This window comes from Corvus kubaryi, unplaced genomic scaffold (genome assembly GCF_017639235.1).
Source record: "Corvus kubaryi isolate FWS band 111438036 unplaced genomic scaffold, C.kubaryi_AGA036_p1.0 133, whole genome shotgun sequence".
Classification (NCBI taxonomy): Eukaryota; Metazoa; Chordata; class Aves; order Passeriformes; family Corvidae; genus Corvus; species Corvus kubaryi.
In genome coordinates this window covers 35,294,471-35,315,762 of record NW_024580667.1, presented here as the reverse complement: position 1 = coordinate 35,315,762, position 21,292 = coordinate 35,294,471, and the positions used below count along the sequence as shown (strand labels likewise).

At 37.5% G+C, this 21,292-nt stretch overlaps 1 protein-coding gene across 3 annotated transcripts in view; it reads right to left on the bottom strand.

Annotated features, from left to right (window-relative positions):
- Positions 1-2,765: 2,765 nt before the first annotated feature.
- The window catches only part of STK24 (serine/threonine kinase 24), a 54,009-nt gene continuing 35,482 nt past the window's right edge, over positions 2,766-21,292 (bottom strand). For all 3 annotated transcript variants that reach the window (XM_042043446.1, XM_042043455.1, XM_042043463.1), the window contains 9 exons: positions 19,422-19,478; positions 16,442-16,550; positions 16,157-16,314; positions 11,575-11,760; positions 11,183-11,328; positions 10,192-10,315; positions 9,217-9,285; positions 8,134-8,270; positions 2,766-5,787 (listed from right to left, as the gene is read on the bottom strand). In XM_042043446.1, coding sequence (XP_041899380.1) covers positions 5,751-5,787; positions 8,134-8,270; positions 9,217-9,285; positions 10,192-10,315; positions 11,183-11,328; positions 11,575-11,760; positions 16,157-16,314; positions 16,442-16,550; positions 19,422-19,478 — 1,023 coding nt within the window. In that variant the 3' untranslated portion in view covers positions 2,766-5,750. The remainder of the gene's footprint in view (positions 5,788-8,133; positions 8,271-9,216; positions 9,286-10,191; positions 10,316-11,182; positions 11,329-11,574; positions 11,761-16,156; positions 16,315-16,441; positions 16,551-19,421; positions 19,479-21,292) is intronic.

Below are 21,292 nucleotides of genomic sequence, written 5' to 3'. Positions count from 1 at the left end.
CTTAGCAAGGACGTCCCTTCCGGGACTATGCTTGCTAACCTATGACAAGTGGTCAAACAGTACCTGTAACACCTTAGGGCCCTGCCTCTTCCCTTTAGAATTGTTATCTCTAACAGTGAAAAGATTTTTTAAAATGGAATTATATTGAGGGCCATGCCCCTAATTCAGCCACAATTGAATTTTAATTTAGAACCCTGGGGCTTGTTGGATACAATCTTCATTAACTGTTATCTGCTGTAGTAGTTTACTCTGAACCATCAAAAGAAATCAAGTAACACCTTTTCTCAGCAAGCTGCATTTTCATACAAGGTGAATTTGGAAAATAAGGCAAAGACCAAGATACAGTGATATTTATCCTTAACAGCAGAGACCAAGCTAGGCTGTGGATGCAACTTTCAGAGTACCTACCTAATCACCATTTTTACCTTTTTGTATTATATTTTTCTTATAGAAAAGAAAGGTTTAAAGTAAGATTCTTTTTCTTCTCTACTAGTGCGATTTTTTAAATCCTTTTTTAAGATGGAACCACATGAACTGCTGTCCACTGTTAGCATTTTTGTCTATTCCCAGGATTAACCCAAAAATGAAGTGATGGTAAGAGAGTAAAGTCTACTGTCTTGGTTGTATCTTGGAACCAGGCAGAGTCCGCGTGTGAATAAAACTCAATGTACTAGAGCACTGTAATATAGCACCACTTGTTTTTAACCCTGATTCACATCATATTGCTGCTTGTTCAGACAAGAACAGCCTGCAGAGAGGCAGGGTCACTCTGTGCCAGGTCAGGAGCCATCACTAAACATTCCTGTCTCAGCTGCAGGAAAACCTCAAGCTGGGCACTCCAGGAGATGTACTGCTGGTGTTGTTATGACTCACCATGAAAGTTGCCAGTTTCCAATAAGGAAGAAATAAAAACAAAACAGGGACTTTACTGCCATAGGAGGTTGCACCACAGGCAAAGGGATCAGAAACACCTGGACTCCTGTGGTTTTTTCAACAAGATTAAGCATCGCCACCATTTATCTGCTGTCTACTTTAACCTCTGTTGTGTTTGATAATATACCTCAAACCTACCTCTTTTCAGAACATTTTATTTAAACAACACTGACACCTTAATGCCTTTGTAAATTTAGCTGAAACCAGACAAAAATGACAGACTGAAAGACAAGTCAGCAGGTAGGGGAAAACCTGCTGTGATTTCAGAAATCTTGATAAAAGAGAGACAAAATCAGGTTTAACAGCCCACCATTCCATCAGCCAAGAACAAAACAGAGGATCAAGAAAGACCTGAAAAGTCCAATTTTGCCCATTCTTTCTTTCTATACAGGACCAATTACATGGTCTTCGCCCTCAAAAGCACAGTTATGTACGTGCAGGCAGATGCACTCCAGTTGCTACACCACATGGACACTCCCTCTGCCCTGGGGGCACAGGAAAGCTGGTAGGGGACAAAATAGTGGGCAATGTGCCACACATACGGTTTTTAGCAGCAGAAAATAGTTATGAAGTACAACTACAGGCATACAGCTGTCACAGTTTGTCACCAGTTAAAGGTGCAATCCTTGGGGGGTGAGCAAATGGCATTTGTTGTGAGCATTTCATCAGTTTCACTGGGCTGGCAGGATGGAGACTACAAGGTGGGTTTTAAATCACTGCCATCTGCAAGTGCTACAGATTCTGAGATGACTACCATTAAAAACCAAACACTGATCGATAAACTTTCTGTATATCATTACTGACATGAGTGCAATAACTGCTCTAGGAGCCCACAAGAGCATCCCCTCCAGGGGAGGGGCTCTGAATCTCATCTCATGTCACTGACCACTCCTCACTGACCACTCAGGTGGCAACATTTCATGAAACTTTTCCTTCTTTATTTCTAGGTCACATAGTTTACAAGGAGATTTATAATGTTGGTGTAGAGTGACAAAAGTAAAATTTAAATACACGGTTATAAACAGGCAGCAGCATTACAGAAAACAAGATACACACTTTCACAGTCCTCTGTAATCATGCGTTAAAGGTGGCAGGAAACCATTGTATACAATTTGTCTATGGCATATGCTCAGTGCAGTTACCAGCACATCTGCAAAACACAGTTAAAAGGAGCGAGCAGATTTGTGCTATACCTTCAGCTCCTCCCCAGCAGCTTACAAAAACGATTTGCAATTCTCCTGCTCCTTGCATTATACCTGTGCTTATCAGCACTCTGGATAATCTTCCAATTGTGACATTTTTGAAGGCAAAAATGCATTTCCTTCAAAGTCAGGTTACTGTAAAACTACAACTGGTACCATGCTGTTTAAAAAGTAATACAGAATGTCACATAAAGTAGTGAGAGCTAAACAAGACATTGCCCAAGTACATTAAGAGCACATTAAGAGGCAGATGATGGGATGACAGGGTACAAGAGGATGGGAACTCACACCAAGCAAGCTGCTTTGCAGTGAGGTGCCAACACACCCAGCCTCAGCTTCCCCCTCCACCTGCCCCTCCTGCACAGTGGGGCAGAACACCCCAGTGAGGACATTCTGCAAAAATCAGTTCCATCTTCTGTTCCCACAAGCTCACACACAATGATGGAGCTGCAAAGGAACCGTGGCACTGCGGAGTGAAGCTACTGCTTTGTTACTACACCAAAAGCATTCTGTGCACTAGCACGTCATCCTTCAGTAAACTGGTCAGCAACTACAAAGTGCAGTTGCAGGGAAAATTAAGGTAAAAAAATAGATTATACATCTGAGAGTTACAAAAAAGCAAGCCTTCAGTTCAAATAACTGATTTTATTGTTTTTAAACAGTGAGTTTATTTACTGCCTAATCATGAAATCCCTGACAAATAAGCAGTTCTAATTTAAATGTTTGCATAAATAGGGATAGCTTGTCATTTAGTATAGTCAAGACTGAGTGAAGTACTACCTGCACAGAAAAATCATCAGTGCAACATCATAACACAGACATGTTTTAAGCATGAAAAAACCTCTCAAAAATATCAATACACATCTTTTTCTCTGAGAAACTGAGGCGGTGCTTCTTTCAAATGAAGCTCCTCTTCTGTTACCAATATAGACCTGATTTTTAAAGCATCAATACTTTTCAATAGCAAATGATTGTACTTCTACATTCAAGATACAGCACACTTTTTTTTCAGTGAATCTCAGTTTAAGATAGTCTATATTTAAATAATCTGTATATTACATATAAAAATACACATCTCTACCATAAATGAGGTCTTGTCTCCTTCTAAATGCCCAAGCCTTTTGGCTACCTGCCCTCACCATAAGTCTTACTCATCTTAAGCTCTGACACATTCATCAGGCGAATTCTGCCACCATCTACTCAGAGAAGTATTTCCTCAACATACAGTCCCAGAACACAACTAAAATGCAACTCAAAACACATATATATAACTTTTCAAATGAGTGTTCAAAGAGTGTCGCTTAGAATTTAATTCAAGTTGCTGATTGAGAAATTCTTGACATTCAAGCCAGCAGCATAAATTCAACCTCCCCACTATGTCTCAGAGTTCTGTGCATCTCCAAGTAAGCTCACATTAATTTCCAGTCCTTACATTAACAGATGACTAGGGGATAGCTTACACTGATCAATTTATATTTCCAATGCAAACACACCTGTTGATTTCCATGTGCAGCCACAGCACACAGATCAGCTGAAGGCTGAATGTTCTCATATTGAAACATCAACAGGTAAATTCCCCGTTGCACTACATTCTGATGTACATTTCACAAAAGCAGTGCTAAATTAGTTTCCTCAAGAGTGAACCTATCCGTAACACTTAAGAGCACACTAAACAACATAATTAAAGATATTAATCAAAGTGGAGTTGTAAAACATTGCTCAAACTTTAGCATTGTTCAATTTACTTTAAATTCCTTAGCCATAAAGGAAACCTATTATCTCATAAGGCTGGCAAATGAGTAGTGCCCGCAAGCATGGCCACAAGATGAACACACACCCACATTTCTTTCAACTGTTGTTTCAACCTGGGCAGAAGTATATTAGCTTTGTTAGCAAGACAGTGTCCTCTTACTGTTAAATTCTTAAATTAATAAATTAAGGCTATTAATATGCATAGACTGAGGGCTACCATGGTGATAGGAACTCCTGGAAGGAGACCTCACCAGCTTCCACAATGGTTAGTGTACCTGGGTTTCTTGAACCAAGCCAGGCAGATACGCCTATACTTTTAAATGTTAATCCTTTCTGTTCCAAAGCTCCTATCTATATATTTTTTTTCAAAGTAAATATATAAGTTACCTCACTGTCATGCAAAGCATAAAGTCATCAATTTCTTCATTAAAAGAAGGCAAATATGCTCTCTTAGCTACTGGAATAAGAAGTACCTGAATATAGTCTTGGTGAAACCAACCAAGGTAAACCTCAAAGTAATACTGCGGGGGAAAAAGAAAAAAAACTAAAAATGGCAGCTACCTAATCAACTGTGCATACAACTAATGAACTAATGTTACTATTTCCAAGATCTATAACACCTGAAGTCAGTTATCTAGAAGCCCTCACAGGAATAGTGGAAATTTCAAAATTCAGAATTTCAAGAAGTAACTTTTCTCTGGGGAGGCAAGCAACAGGACCCAGCACACAGCACTCAGGCTGTTTTGCAGTCTCTCTGTCCAACATCTATCAATTTTGGGAAAGAGATGCACAGATCAAGGCAGCAAGACCAAATATTGAATCTATGAATAGTTTTTCTTTTATGCTGAAAGACATTTGTTTTAATGATAAAAATAGGCATGATAAATACTTGCCACTGTCTCAGAATCAACATCTTAAGGAGATATTTCAGAATAAATGAAGGGAATAAAGATTTGTGTGAGCATTCAAACATGTTCAGGTGAAAAAAAGACTCTGTCTGAATTTCACAAGCTTCACAAATATCTGTTACTAAAACTGAACAATTTCAGAATTTGCATTGGCACAATTTGAAACTGAAGATATGAAAGAACTCATTCTCTAGGAAAAACAATAATTTAAATTTAAAGCTTTGAGAGACCAGGTGTATGAAATTTAAAATAACTAGAAGTAGTACCATAAATAGAAAGTCACGCTCAGAATATAGATAAAAAGGAAGAAATGCTGGAGAAAAAGAATAAAATTGTGTCTGTGCTGAGGTACAAATAGAAGGCTCTATAATACAGGATTAACTCTTTCAATGGCAAATACTTCACATACAAAAATCAAGCCAAGATTCACTTATCACATAATTCAAACTTTACATGTAATAAAGGCAAGGCAATACTCAGTTATGGCCTGTCAAATATTTACCCCACTAATGTTATCTACAAAAGCACTTTACCATTTTGTACACAGTGATTCCTTATGCACATTGAAAGGCTTTCTGTTAAAAAAGACATTATATACATATCTGTACACAATTCCAACAACCATGCGCCATCTCCCAGTGGAATTCTTAAAGCAAGATACCTGAGGTTTCTCAATATCTTCAATTTCTCTATCACAAACCTAAATATACATTTCAGATTTTACAAAAGGACACCTCCCTGGAATATGTGCATTATCATTTTAAAAAATTATAGCTTTAAGGAGCTGAAAAAGATTGCCTCCGTCCAAGAGACTTCATTTTCACTCTTGCACATTTAGGAATGTCCTCCCTCCCCAGGACTTTCCAGAGACAGAGGCAGAACAGCATTAGGTTGCACACCTTCAATGCGGACACCACGGGATCTCTGCTGTCTTAGGAAAGTCAGGAAGAGTATGTCAGTAGGATGAAGAACTTCCTCCAGCTAGTGAATATCTGAAGAGGAAAAGAAATAGTTACTGTGGCAACTTTTAGAAAGGCATTCTACAACAAGCAGCAATGAAGTTATTCCATTTTATGCCGTTGAAGTTCTGGCCTTTTTCCTTGCACAATGGTACTCACCACTGCCACCACACTTTAAAGGAAGAGCCATGGAGCTGAACAACTCCTGAAATACACCCGTTAGAGTACCACTGCTTTCCTAACAGCAACAACCTGTGCTCATGTGTTACTGAGTAGCACATAATGATGGAAGTGACTCCAACTTTCCTGCTTCGTAAGTTTACATCAAACCTTTTCAACAGGAAAACTGTATTTCTTGATCTAAGCAGATTCTTAAATCATCCAAAGAAATAAGCACACATTTTAATCACATTAAGTTTCCAGTAAACTTCAAACATCCAAGATCAAAACTGGAGGAGGAAGGATTCACTCACTATCTATTCTGATAGTCCCAATTATTAGGGCAGCTATTCTGAGGGTCCCAATTCATTCATTCAGACAAACTTACAAAATCCAGTCTAACCAATCATAAGGGAAAGTGAAAATGTCATTAGAAACTTGTTGTTGAAAACAACAACAATTATCTTCAGTAATTAGCTACCAAATTGAGAGGATATTGAATGACCTAATGATATAACAGAGAATACTTCTTGTAGCACTCAAACAAAAAGGAACTATTTTTTCAGAATTTGACTAGCTCCAAAAAATAGCTTTATCCACAAGGGAAACCTTACTAAGCTATGGAATGATTCAAGCTCATTTTAAGTGGGAGTTCTTGCTATTCATTCTTTTGCTCCCTTTCTGGAGTCATCATCCCATACTAGCTGGCATATCATCCCTGAAAAGAAGAGAAAGTTCACCCAGATATGATCCACTGACAAATATTCTCTCTGAGTAATTCTTTCTCTCCTTGAAAGAGAATGAAGTGCCTGCCTCCACTGTTCTAAGACATTATGACCAAGAAAAACAGTAACAGTCCAAGGAAGCAGAACAGAAGGAAAACAATGCTAAATAGGTATATAAAGGGTTCTGCAATCTTTCTTGTAGGACAAAAATGATGAATGTTGCTGTTGTGACAGAACAAGTAAGATCACCTCCAGCCTCCCCAAAAATGCCCATGGCTGGGCAACTGTCTCCACATGGTCATTTTTCAGCCTCAACTGCAGCATCAAATCTTTGAGGTTTCCAGTTCCAGGAAGATCCCGTACCAGACTGATAAAAATATGACACTGAAATATTAGCTGATGAAAGACTGGATTCAGTTTTGGAACCCCTAATGGAAACAAACTGAGATGGAAGCTCCAGAAACTCTTTCAAGCCTGCCAGGATCAAATGAGACAGGACAGGACATCTGGCATTAGAAGTAACCTTTCAGCACTGGAGATGCTGACTGGGCTTCACTCTTAACAGCCCATAAAGCAAAAAACACAATTGCTTGCAGGTTTCTTGGCATTGGTTTTTATTGAAGGAGAAAGTGTCGGCCTGGAAATCTTGTGCTTCAACTTCAAAGCTGTGAATTCCTAAACTTTACCAAGCTGTGGTTAGAGACAGTATAAGGAAGACACCTGCTCAGGGTGATAATTTTCCATGTAGTGGTTCATGAATAATCATTGACATGAGTTTTTTCTAGTACCAAGCAATCCAATCTGGCTGCTGTGAGATTCACAACAACTGTGGGCCCCTGGATTCAAGGTTGCAATTTTATGCCTCTTCCAACAGCAATTCTGAAATTTATACCACTCATCTTTTCTTGTGCAGCATTTAAAAGAACAGAAAATTGAGTATTTTTTAATAATACATTCCTAACCAAGGCAGTTAGAAAATCTCATACGAAATCTGGCCTTTTGAATTAAGACCAAATAATGGTTCTGGAAGTTCTGCCAAAAGGCCATACAGACTGTCTTTAATGAATGAACAAGGAACCACTGACTATGTGAGTGAAAGAAACACAGACCAACTGAACAGTCAATTTATCCACGTGGGTAAAAGCAACTATGAGTGACACAGAGTGCTCTCTGCAATACACACCCAGACACCAAGAAAGAGTATGTCTCTCATGTGAACTGCAAAGGAAAAAGTCTGTCCAGTCTCATTTGACACACAATATGCACACCAACAGGATGAACATACATATGTGCTATAACCTGGAGCTAGAAATTACAATTGCTGCTATGATTAGGTTTTTTTCCAGTAAGCAAACACAATTGCACAAACTGCAGGCACAAGCATTTTTCTTCTCCATTAGAAACAGAAATTAATTCTTTCAATTTAACACAAGCCAAATATCTGTAGAATCAGATTTGCAGCTTTCTGTAAGCCATACTGAAATAGTTTCATTACCTCTGAAGCCTCTGCACAAGGTGTGACACCATGGTATCTGCAATGCCTGGACAAACCTCTTCAGCTAAATAAACTGCCTTCCTCAGTTCTTCTATGGAATCTGTGTTACCACCACACACTTCACTCTTCTCTTTCAACTGAAATGAAACCAGGAAGAAATATATTAATAAGATACTAATAAATATTTCTATACACAAATATATTAATAAGATACTAATAAATATTTCTATACACAATATAACACAGAAGCTTGTCAGGAAGTGACTGTCAGAGTTCACAATGTCAGCATTTGACCTTCATCATACACCCTTGCATGCTGAAAACTTTTATCAAGCAGAAGTTAGTCTTTGCAGTACTTCTCAGGATGTCATTCATCTTCACACATCTCCAATCTTCACACATCCTTTTCAGCATGCTCACAGTCAAAAATACAAAGTATCCCAAGGAAAAAAGAGCAGTATTTACCCATAGCTGTTTGTTTCAAGATGTGCTTCCTATGCTTACTTTAGTATACATACTTGGACGCCTATACCTTATACACATACACTGAAGTAACTTTATCAACTTTTAAAATAATCATATCTTCATAAATTCTTCTCTTACCCTTCACGTATTCTTTTTCAAAGTTGTTTTTAAATATTTGGGGAAAAAGTAAGAAAAATATAAAACTCAGAACGGGAACAAAATACAGTTTTCAACACTGAAATCCAGAAATTAAATTCTTGATGATCTAGTCCACAACTGTATCTTGGAACAGTGAAGAGCTTGAAATTTGTAATAAGATAAATACATAACATAGTGTTAAAAATAGAATGCTGCAATCCAAACATTTACACACCTTCTTCTTGTCATGTTCATTGCTTTAGACCAGCATGGCTGATGTTACTACCATGCATATGAAGTATTTAGGAGCAAAATACAGATTTCAAAAGCAGGCACACATGAAAGCAAAGGGCACAGCTAAAACTTAACACAGCAAGTTCAAAATGGGTAGTAGCAACCTCAGGTGTCATTCACTAACTTTTTCAATTTTTTTCAGAGACATAAATCTTGGAGCTGTTATGTTTTAAAGCAATAACTTACCTCTGCAAATAAAGGGGATATAACTGTAGACAGGCATTGGGATAGAGGCCTCTTTGGGATATCCTTTTCCTTTAAAGGAAAAAAAAAATCTAACCAATTTTATTTCTGAAAAAAAGCATCCTCATTGTATTCTAATTAAAGAGAAAATGTAGTTCCAACATGCTACACTTTATGAAAACTTTGTTTCCATATATGTAAAATATTCTACAACATACTATTCCAAAGCAGTGTGGAAAATAGAGGCTGAATTAAAATTTGAGATTGCAGCACCTCAAATACATGCAAGCTCAAAATTAGAAAGGGAAAAAAAACCCAAATCCACAAACCAAAACCCCCAAACTCCTACAATCCTACTGAGCATGAACTAAATCATAGACATGCTGATATTTACTAGGTTCATCCCACATAATACAATATATTTCTGCAGAATTTTCAGAGCCAGCACAGCAACCACCTGCTTTGGCCACACAGGTTGCAGAAAATACAATGGACCAGTTCCTAAACATGCCTTATTCTGGGTTAAGTTTGTTTTTCTTGGTTTGTTTTTTTTTTTTTTGGACACAGGCACATCCTATTCTTTGTTACATTGTAGTCTTTCTCCTTAAAAGACCAAAATGCCTTCTCCAGAACTCCAGCCTAGATTTTCACTGTACTGGTTTTAGTTTACTATACAGAAGGAAGATTTTAAAAATACAGTATGGCCTGGTCTTCCTCCAGTGGTTGTATTTCACAAACTAGATAAACATTTTGGTACATATTTTGTCAACTACAAAAAAGGACACATTAGCAGAATGCCCAAACTTCAAGACTTATTCAGAAAGTTTCGTAAAAGGCAACCATAGAAAACACATTTTTAGCAAAAATTCTGGAAGTTTCACAATATAAATGCTTTTAAAGGCATAAAATAAAATCACCCCACTAAATTATTAAAGCAAGAATTATCTCCTTGTATTATAAAGTCAGTATTTTCAGCACCTTATTTCTTTGCAAGTCCAAAGGCTGGGCTGCTCCATTCTCTAGATTCTTGGGGTCTTTTTCTCTTATTGTAAAGATCCACTCTTCTGAATCACTCCCACCTGAAGCCTGACCATCTGCTTCACTTCAAGGGAGAGGGGGGGAAAAAAAAAATAAACAAATCAATTTTTATTACCTACACCTCACTGCTGATGTTCATTCAATATACACATTAAACATAAAAACTACAGTAAAGACCAAGATCAGGATTCTGTTGTGCAGGCTACTACGTATAAAGACAAGTATGAAAATTCAGGTAACTTATCTTTTGTGTAAACCAAGATACTTCACCAAATGTAAGAAAGTGAGGCATTACAGATTGAAAACATTTTCCCAAGTCACATCAACAAGTTACATGAAATGTTTTATTGCCATCTGAAAACTGGCTTTAGCAGAGTACCTCAAATCATTAGGGAAAGGGGAGGAAATTAGAAAACTTAATTCACTTTTCTTGCCTAGAAAAATAGGTAAGACTGTTGTCACTGGAAGACATGAAGCCATTAATACTGTAAACAAATACACAGCTGTAATGTCACTCAAGAAATAACTCGATGCTAGTCATTAGCATTGCAGAGAATAGCTGTGTCTTCTTTACTATGCGGTATTTCATCCATTTGTATATAAATTGTAGCAATCTCTTCACTTGAATTTCATTTGCAGTGTTACTTGGCTGTTCAGCTTGAGACCTTCTGCTTGCAGAACAGCTGGCCCTATGTCTAGGAAGAACCAGGGACCCTACATATAAGAGAAGGTAGCACAGAATATGGACCAGAAGAGTTGTTCTCGGTGACTTTTACTTGCATGAAATCCCTGGCAACACTGAAATTAAGATTTCATTCGTTTACCAAGTCCACTAAGATGAAAAGATGCAAATAATAGAACACAGAAATATATGTGCTAAAAATAACTCCTTGGCTCCTCACAAAGGGTGTTATAGACTCATCAAACTTACGTATCCGAGTCATCAGAACTGGAGTCGTCGTGACTTTGCTCAGACTTCCACCTCTTGTGCCTGTCAATGAGGTCAGCCAAGTAAGACGTTTTCTTAGAGTTTCGTAAAATGAATTTGTGTCTTAAAAGCTCTTTTGCAGTAGGTCTCTTAAAAGAAAAAAAGAGAGGGTTGGGGTTTTTTTCCATGTTTGAGAGTGTTAAGTGACTCACTATAAAAACAAAGAAATCCAGAGTTTAGTCTTGATACAAATGAGATTTTAAATATATACCATATCTAAAAATGTACCTGTCACTTATGTCACACTGTAATAGAAAAGCTGAACGACACTTATTCAAGCAATTCATGTCAACCAGTCAAGCTCTCTACTATAAACTGACAAACATGAAACTCACAAAGCTTGGGTCCTTGTTTAAGCAGGCCTCAACAAATTCTTTGAGGGATTTACTGAAGTTTCCTTCCAGCGTTGGTGGATTGTTCTTAGGAATGAGGAACAAAACTTTCATTGGATGTAATTCTGAATGAGGTGGCTCTCCTTTCGCAAGTTCTATGGCTGTTATGCCCAATGACCAGATATCTGCCTGTAAGAAAAATTGCTTTTAAGATTAGGTTGGAGAAAGAAAATAAAGTGTTGGCTTGCTATTTTAGTTTAACCAGCAACACACATCTGCTTGCTCACACTGCCCCCTGGTGGAATGGGGGTAGGGGAGGAAGAGATTTTGAAGGGTAAGGGGGAGAAAACTTGTGGGTTATGAACAGTTTAATAATCGAAATAAAATAACAATAATAAATTGTGATGAAAATGAAAATAACAAAGAGAAATAAAACCCAAGAAAGGCAAGTGATGCAAGTGGAAACAGCTGCTCACCACCAACAAAAAGATGCTCAGCCAGTCCCTGAGCAGCAGACCCCGGCCCACCTTCCCCCTGGTTTTATTGCTGAGCATGAGGCCACATGGTATGGAATATCCCTCTGCTCAGCTGGGATCGACTGTCCTGGCTGAATCCCCTCCCAGCTCCTTGTGCACCCCCAGCATGCTCACTGGTGGGTGAAAAGCAGAAGAGGCCTTGACTCTGTGCAAATGCTGCTCAGCAGAAAGGAAAACATCCCTGAGTTATCAACACTGTTGCAGCACAAATCCAAAACACAGTCACATACCAGCTTCTGTGAAGAAAATTAATTTTACCCCAGTCAAAACCACCCCACTTGTAAAGGAGATTTTTGAGCTTTACTGTAAATAACTTCATATGTAAATTGGTGTTGTTACCATTTTTTAATGTGATTAGCCACATAGCCCAAGTAAACAGAGTTTCTTGGCTGTCTTCACTCTACACTATAAAACAGTTCTACTAAGCAGAGTTTAAAATTTTTTGAAATCAATACTATTACACCAAAAAGCAAAGGTAGAGTTGTTGTAAACTAGCATTTTATCTGCCATATTCAAGTACACTATGTAAATATGGGGTAAGTCTAAAATATTTACATAAAGGAAAATGTTTTAACTTGCACAAGATCTTTCCTCAACATAAATTTGCTAGTACAACCATCAGAAATTTAATACATTAGAATATAACCTTCCTGAGGTTTAACACTGTTCTTATATATCATTCCTATTCACAGACTAGAGAAATGCAGTCTTGAACACCAATATTCAGCTTTTTGGTCCAAGTAGCCTCTGAAAGTTTTCACCATCAGAATGTGCTACTCTTTCTAGGGAATGCTGCCTCCCTAGATACAAATCCTATTGCAAATCTGACTGAAGTAATGTGAAATAATGCATTATAATTCTCTTGTGTTTTGCTGAAATCACAGACCCAAAAGTCAAGAGAACGGATAATAAACCTGTCAGAAAGGTAAAAGAAAAAATTTTCACAGAAACATCTATTCCAAGGACAAGATACCAATTAAAAATATTTATGTTTTGGGGTGTTTCTGTTTCTTTTTAAGTGAAAGCAGAACAAAGACTTATTCTCAGGAAAACAGAAGAGATCTGACATGAGCTGTCTGGTTTTACTCCCAAACAGAGCATTTGGAATTTTGCCATGCTGTAAACAGATATATTTCCAGGTATGGGATACAGCAGAGATTTCATTTATCACTGCTGTCTTTACTAAATATCCCTCAACTGCCCCGTGGATTCTCGTGGTTATCTTTGACTGACTTGTACACATCCATTCCACTGTCACAGCCACAGTGCCTGGCCCAAAACAAGCTCCTCCTTCTTTGTTCAGACAGTATCCTACTGTTAAGAGCTTAGTTACTTAATTTTGCAAGCAAGAATGAAAAAAAAAAATCAGAGTCAATTAGCACACCGTCGAATTTATGAAATGCCATTTTGTTAGCCCACGTTACAGAACAGTTCCTGAGCACAAAGAATTACATAAGCACATGAGCCCCGAGTTTCATTTGTCTTAATAAGCGCATTAGCAGCTAAGCTCTCCTCAAGCCTAATTGTGAGTAACCTCCCTGTAGCAGGAAAGCTTTTCTTGGTTACAAAATAAAAATGTCACCTGCGAAGATGAGTCTTCATTGTAACAACTGAGCATTATTATTTCCAATTTATTCAGAGTTTCAGTTTCTCAAGAGGGAAGTGTTAAAGCCACATAAATGGACAGATTTTCTCCTGCCAGACTTTTGGTCCCAGGTGGAGCATGTGTATATATAAGTATAAACATCAAATTTACATGTGTATGAGTGCAGAGATACCCACTTGCACACACACATGTCTATAAATACTTCCGTTTTCCCTCGTGTATTTATAACTGTACTGCTAGTGACCTTCCTCTACAAAAATGAACAAAAAAGTGCAAAAACCATGGCTGCACACTAGACTCTTTGAAGTCCAAGATGGGTTTTGGAACCCATTCCTGTTGAAAACATCAAAAATAACTCTGGAACCTCTGGAACCATATCCTCCCTTTTCACAGATAAGAAAGGGAGTACCAACTGCATGTGTATCCAATTAGGCATTTCTAGGATGCACTTGACTGTGACAATGAAACACCAGGACAAGCACAAATGAGTCCTCCAAACGGAGAGGGATAAGCATGACCTTAGGAAGTGGTGACACTACATTATCATTAAGTTTTATCACGTGTTGTGATTTTTAGAGTTTCAGATCTTGAACAAAAATTCTACTTCTTTTTCCAAGTTCAGATGACAGTCAGCATGTCACTGGTAACTACTATTTACTGCAGTACTGCCATAAGCCTTTCCTCTTCTAATCTAATGAGTAAAATTCAATCTGGCTTTGAAGCTCCTGTAAGTCAAAGAAAACAGTCTATGTGCCAAGAGAAAGCCGTTTTCAAATTAAATATCTATTTTTTACTGTACAAGTTTTATAGTAGAAAGAACAGAGAACTTGATATGTGAAAAATGAAGCAGGTTAAGAAAACAGGTTTTCATATAAGACAGGAATCAAAACAGGAAGCAGAAGCACTGCCAAAAACTAGAGCCCTTTCAAGCTTTTATTGGGAATCCCTCATCAAGTATCCAAGACTCTTATGTCTATGTGACATTGCAGACAGGAACAGCCAGAATGGAAAACCTAAGGGCTGAATCATGCTTTCTCCAAGTGATGATCATTCCCAGAAGCCAAACCTCAAAAAAACAAAAACAAAAAAACAACCCCAACCAACCAAAACAAATAAACAAACTAAAAAACCCCTACAAAAACAGATGAAGAAAAAAAACCACCAACCACCATTCAAAAAATCTGTACTCAACTTTAAATTGGGAATTTGGAGTCATTTAAGCTTCTAGAGGCTCTACAGTGTTTTGCTTGTTATAGCCTCTTTACAGAAAGATATCAAATAGGGAATTAAGCAATACTACAGCCTAGACCAGAGTCAGCCAAGTCCAGTTGGCAAGTGCAAAGAAACACCCCAACCTCATTGCGCGGAGATACGGCCAATCAACAAATCCCTACAGGGGAATCAAGAGGAGATGGGCAAAGAAGATGAGCTCAGGGAAGAACATAAGGAAATACTACTAATTATCATAAAGAAAGCTGATCTTAATACAAGTGAGGCTTGAGGGTGACCTTTGTTTCAGACATACAGCTGCAGCAGTGGATCATGGGGCTGGGCAAAGAGCCTTCCCTGATACCATGGGTGTCCTGCTGAGCTAGCCAGGCCATGTGGCAGGGAGAAGGCAGGGGCAGCAAAGAGCTGTATATGTACCTCAAACAAATGCATAAAAGCATAAAAAGCAAAAAAACTCCAAGCAACCAACAGAATGAACTTTGAAAAAAGCAATAGGCTTGAGCTGGCTTTAATGCACATATTCCTCCCTGGCAACAAGGGACACACAGTGCCATACTGGTGAGAATACGGAGAACAGTAATGGAATCACACTTCTGTTGTGACCCAACCATGTATTACAATTGATATATATTGTGCTTGTGTTGAGATTTCAGTACGCTGATGTGCCACTCTGTTAAATCAAAATCCTGGGTATAGATGAATTTGGTACTATAATTAACACCCCCGAATGGCAAATCTGAAAGAATATGGTCAGAGTAGCACAGACCCACACAGCACATTCTGCCAGAGATGAGTAACAGCACTTTCAAATGACAGTTTCACAGCTACCAAATCCATATTCTTCAACTGTGTTGCTGGCTATTTTTTCTAAAAACAAGAGGAAGAGTTCTAACATTTTGTAGCTATTTGCTCTCTTCTACTTTTAAACAGCCAAAAATACTCATCAATAGAGTGGGCTAAAAGGTGATGGGATGTACTCGTGAATACTGCCATTACTTCTTGCCATCTGGGCTGTCTTAATAAACTAGGAAACTTAGACTTTGGATACAAATTAGGAAATCTTTCCTCACCAACAGCTTTCAGCTGCTAGATGTCATCTAAACACACCCTCATGTAGACACAGCGAAAGTTATTAGCTACAGTCTGAAGACCAACCTATGTAATTCAAGTTAGAAAAAGGAAGAGATTTTGGTAGTGCCTTAAAGTACCTTACCTTTGAATCATATGCTGACTGCTTTATTACTTCAGGTGCCATCCAAAATGGTGTTCCCACAAAGGTATTCCTCTTTATCTGTGTATCTGTTAGCTGTCCTGCTACTCCAAAATCTGCCAGTTTTACTTCCCCTTGTTCAGACAGCAATACATTAGCAGCTGGAATAAAGAAGAGGAAATAGCAGAAATGAAGACATTTGACACCATTTGACAATGTACGGGTGCTCATTTAGGTTGCATGAGTTTTTCTGATATTCTTTCAACACAAATAAAAAAAACAATTTACCTTTAATATCTCTGTGGATTTTCTTTTCTGAATGCAAGTAATCGAGTCCTTTGAGTATCTCCCTCAATATTGTAGCAATCTGGGTTTCATCAAGTGAGCCAGGTTCTAACTAGAAGAGGCAAGAAATGTTTAAATATGTATAAAAAAGGGAGAAACAGAGAACAGAAATAACACTATGACTATAAAAAGAAATTACTTTTTCTGTCACCCGTCAAAACTTCCAATTTTCTAACTTCATAACATGAGACAAACCAGAATATTATTTAAAAAAATACATAGTTCTAAACTAAGTGGCCTAATGAATAACAGGCAAAGAAATCATTTATCTAAAATACTACTTAAAGTTTGTTAAGAGTGCCATAAAGACAGAGTCTCAAGTTACTGCTTTGTGGTCAGGTCCTAGATATACTTTGAAAAGCATCCGACTGTTAACATTACACTGAACTTAGATGTGCAACTTCACAGACCCTATGTGGACTCAAATCTTAAAGCCTGAGCAACAACCTAAGGCATAGAAGGTACTACATCAAGCAGTCTATGATTACATACTGCACTGGATTTTGAGAAACTCTCTAAAACACAACTCAAACTGATAGGCTGAGAGAACATTACATATTTTAAAAAGTTAACTTTTTTCATGTACTACTGGAAATATAAATCTGCTAATAAAGATTCCAAGTAACTATTCTTATGAGAACAATCAGTAGTGTTAGGTGATCCCAAAGATCTTTACATCTGATATGAATTCTAAAAGTGAGAATAACACTAAACAGACAGAGGAAAGATCACTACCCAGAGAGACTCCTTAACCAATAAGGGCATCTCAAGAAAGACACTGAAACTTTGTGTCCAACAATTAATACTAGAAATATTCCAGTATTCTAGTTTACTCCACAATAGCACTCACTGAAGTACAATCAAAAAGTTGTATCTCTAAAGCTTCACTCTGTGAGAATGAAAGCATTTCAGATAAGGATTTTCAGATAAAAATTAAAAATAGAAATCCTCATGCACAACAACAGAGGCAATATTTCAAGTAATGCAGACGATGCATTTGCTTTATCTTTGCAGCTTTAGTTACAATCTTTTTTGCTTTTCCTTAGCTGTGATAATATACACGGTATTACCACTACCCAAAACCCACTAAGACATTCTCAAAGCTTTGCTCCAGCCAGGCTGTGAGCACCAGTACGAGACTTGGTAACATGACACAGCACAAACAGGGGAAGGCCTCGTATGTCAGATTCAGCTCACCTTAGTGAGGAGAAATTATTGAAAACAGACTAAATCTGGGAATACTGGCACTTGTACCTCAATCACAAACTTGAACTATACTCAAAGTTGAACAAAAATGTACATGCAGTTGCATTATATGTACTTTTTGTTCTGAGGCAGGATTTTTAAATTATCCAGTGCATACTCAAGTACAGAAAACACCAAGCTAGCACGACATGCCTGCACTCCAAACATGGAATTAAGGGTCCCCATTAATTCTTGCCTCAAGTATTAAGACATGGCAAAGCATGCCAGATTCCCATACATTATGGTTGAAAACCATAATGTACATGTTAGAACTAGGAGAACATGCACCAGCACATAAACTGAAAAATCAATGAAGCACATAAACGGTGCTCAATAGACACTTAAATGATTATTTCAGTTCTGTGGTGCAATTTCTTCAATAACATTTTAAGATGTGAACAAGGACTTTGTACTATTTCTAGGCAACAAACTTAGAGAACAAACACATGGTCATCACACAAGTGAAATGTGTGTGATGAAAAGAAAAGAGAAGAAAATACAGTAACATCTGTCTTCATTTTGCTCTTTTATGCCTATATAGAAAGTAATAAATAATTTCTAAAAGCAAACCCCATTTCTAATTGCTCTTCTGTCAGGAAGAAAAAAGGTTATCACAATAATAAATAAACTTTTTTTATCATATCTTTACAGGGAACATTACAAATTTTTACACAACCATAGAACTCCTAACAGATGTGGAAGCTAAAGGTATAAATGGGTTTGAAAACACACAACTGCAGGAAGACCATGTTTAATACCCCCTTCTGTCTTCTGGATGTCACCAGTGGAATCCCTTTACACTGACCTTGTTCCTTTCACTCTTTCCCCAAGCATTTATCAGTTGCCCCATTTGACAACTGCAAACTCTGCTGCAAAGACATTCTACCTCAATTTGTACAACAATTTTCACATACTTAAAACATCCATTATTATTTCTATAATAGTATTTTTTAAATCCACAATAAACATAAGATGGTGTGTCATTTGGGAGGGGGCTTGGGTGCTTTTTAATAGCTAAAGTTAATGTCAGCATCCAGTCACAGAAAACAATCTGCACTGACCCTTCTGAATTCCCATTCAAACCTGGATACTCCATCCCAGGTGCAGAATGAGGCACTTGCTCTTGTTAAATTTCATGTGCTTGGTGATTGCCCAGCCCTCTGGTCTATCCAGAGCTCCCTGCAAGCCCTCTCTACCCTCCATGGAGTCCATAGCTTCTCCTATTTCTTTGAAATATTATTTTTAATACCAGCCGAAATTGCATTTGTGTCTGTTTAGACTTCAGAAAGACTTCAAACAAACTTTTGTTTACTTGTTTGGGGGAGGGGGTGGTGAGAAAGATACCTTAAAATGTATAAACTAAGAAGAGTGGTGGTGGTAGAACTAAAAAAAGCAAAAAACTATTTTCAGGCACTAGTGCTTCTGGCTGACTGAAGATTAGCATTCTATGTTTATATCCTGCTTCCAATATTATGTTGCTTAGTTCCCTTCCATTTACACAAATAATCAATCATGCCTCACAGAAAATAACATTTTTCTGGCATTGACAAATACTTTTCTCCTTCACTGAAAGTGAACATTGCCACAGCCAAACGACCTATTATAGTTTCCGGAATTATAAGGTAGGAAAACAATTATGTGAATTAAAGTAACAAAAAACCATGCAGAATTTACTTACTAGATCAAGGGCAGAGCCTCCACCTAGATATTCCATTATTATCCATAATTTTGTATCCTGCAAAACAAAAAAAACAATAAAAAAGTATTAAGGTTAAAAAAAAAAAAAAAAAGTAACTTAAGTGAATGGGATTTATTCTGGCTTTTTTGCTGAAGAAACTAGCTGTAGTTTTGAAACACCCATAACATTTAGCTGTTCCTCAAAAGTATCTTTGGATTATTTACTCAAGAGTGTGTTCATCTCTGTGCATGCATGTTTTCAATTTAATTCTGTTCCTCTAAATTAAAAAGAGGAAAGCTACTTCCCATTTCCCAATGGGTAAGAACACAGAACTCTGAAGTTCATTACTTCCAAACAACTGATGCATACCTCGTGTCACACTCAAACTCACTCCATGGTGCCTCTCTTTTGTACTGACACCACTAGAATATAGACAGTATCTGGGGGGAAGAAACTTCTCTTTAACCTCTACAAAAGAGTCAAGCAGCAGAAGGAAACCTCTTGCCTTTGTGCTGACTAGAACCAGCCAAGTATTTTGAGCATATTAACTCCCAAGAGCCATCCACCTCTGTATTCTTATCACATTTCTTTGTGCATTTTTCCAAGTGTCTTCTGAGACAAGAAAGACACTGACAGAGGCCACTCAGTGAAAATGGAGGAGAATGCATTTTCATTTTAAAATTCCAATTATGGACAATCCAAATATCAAATAATAAGTGTTACATATAACATATTTCCTTTCTCTACAAAATATTATCTCGATTTTGTTGACTATCTTTATTTGTACAGATACCTCAAAATATTTTCTTTAGTAAGCTTCATTTCTATCTGGTTTGAATGGAATTCTAATTTATTCTTCATATTTCTGCATTGTTTCATTTTCTTGAACAGGAGTAGGTTTCCTCCACTAATGCGTATGCATCTGTTATATAGTATAGAATTTTGCACAGTTGTGCTCAAGAAAGATGAAGCAAAGTAGTAATAAAGGTTGTTTAAGATGACTATAATATTTTACTAGCTTCCGCTAGTAAAATAAAAGCTAACAACAACATCAAGCTACTGTATTCCTAAGGAAAAGTTTGGTGCATATTACAGGACTGTTTAACACAAGATACACAATACACTGTGCTAAGAAAGAGACTGGACCCAATCGTTTCTTTCCACTGTTCGCAGCACCTTTTTCCCAAATACACAAAGAGAAGCAGTTAGTCAGCTTTTCCTTGCAGTACCAGCCTTAATACACACAATAAAGCAAAGCCACAAATCTACCACGTAGCCATTCAAGTGAAATTGCTGCATAAAACACACTGGTGGTTTAGTGTTTTTTTAGACTATCAAGTTATTTTAAGCTTTGTTAGTTTCAACTCTATGGTATGTACCAAACTTTCACAAGACCTCTAGCATAATAATATAGATGTCTCCCAGAGCAAGGAGCACATAAATAGCAACAATATTCATTTACTTTGTCCTACAAAATAAAACTTCCTGTAAAAATAATGGCTCACAGCCAGGGCAGCTGACTCTGAATTCTCATCTCTAAGGATGGATTCAAATTTTTAGAGAAGTAGTAAATGTACTGCAGGACATAACTTCTCCTAAATCCTGAGGGATTAAAATTTTAGTCCTTAGGACTCACTTAAGTATTTTAGTCATTACTATATCTATAGTTGCACTGCATCCACCTCCTCTCTGGACTCAGAATGCACCTGCTGTAGGTAAATGTGCATTTTTCCTACCTCCAGTTACACATACCATACTATTTTTAGATAAGACCCTGGATTAGAGCTCCTTCATCATCCACTATTTTTAACACACAGATTCAGCTAAATTTAGATACCTTTCTTCAGGAATCAAGTCATGCTATTTCACAA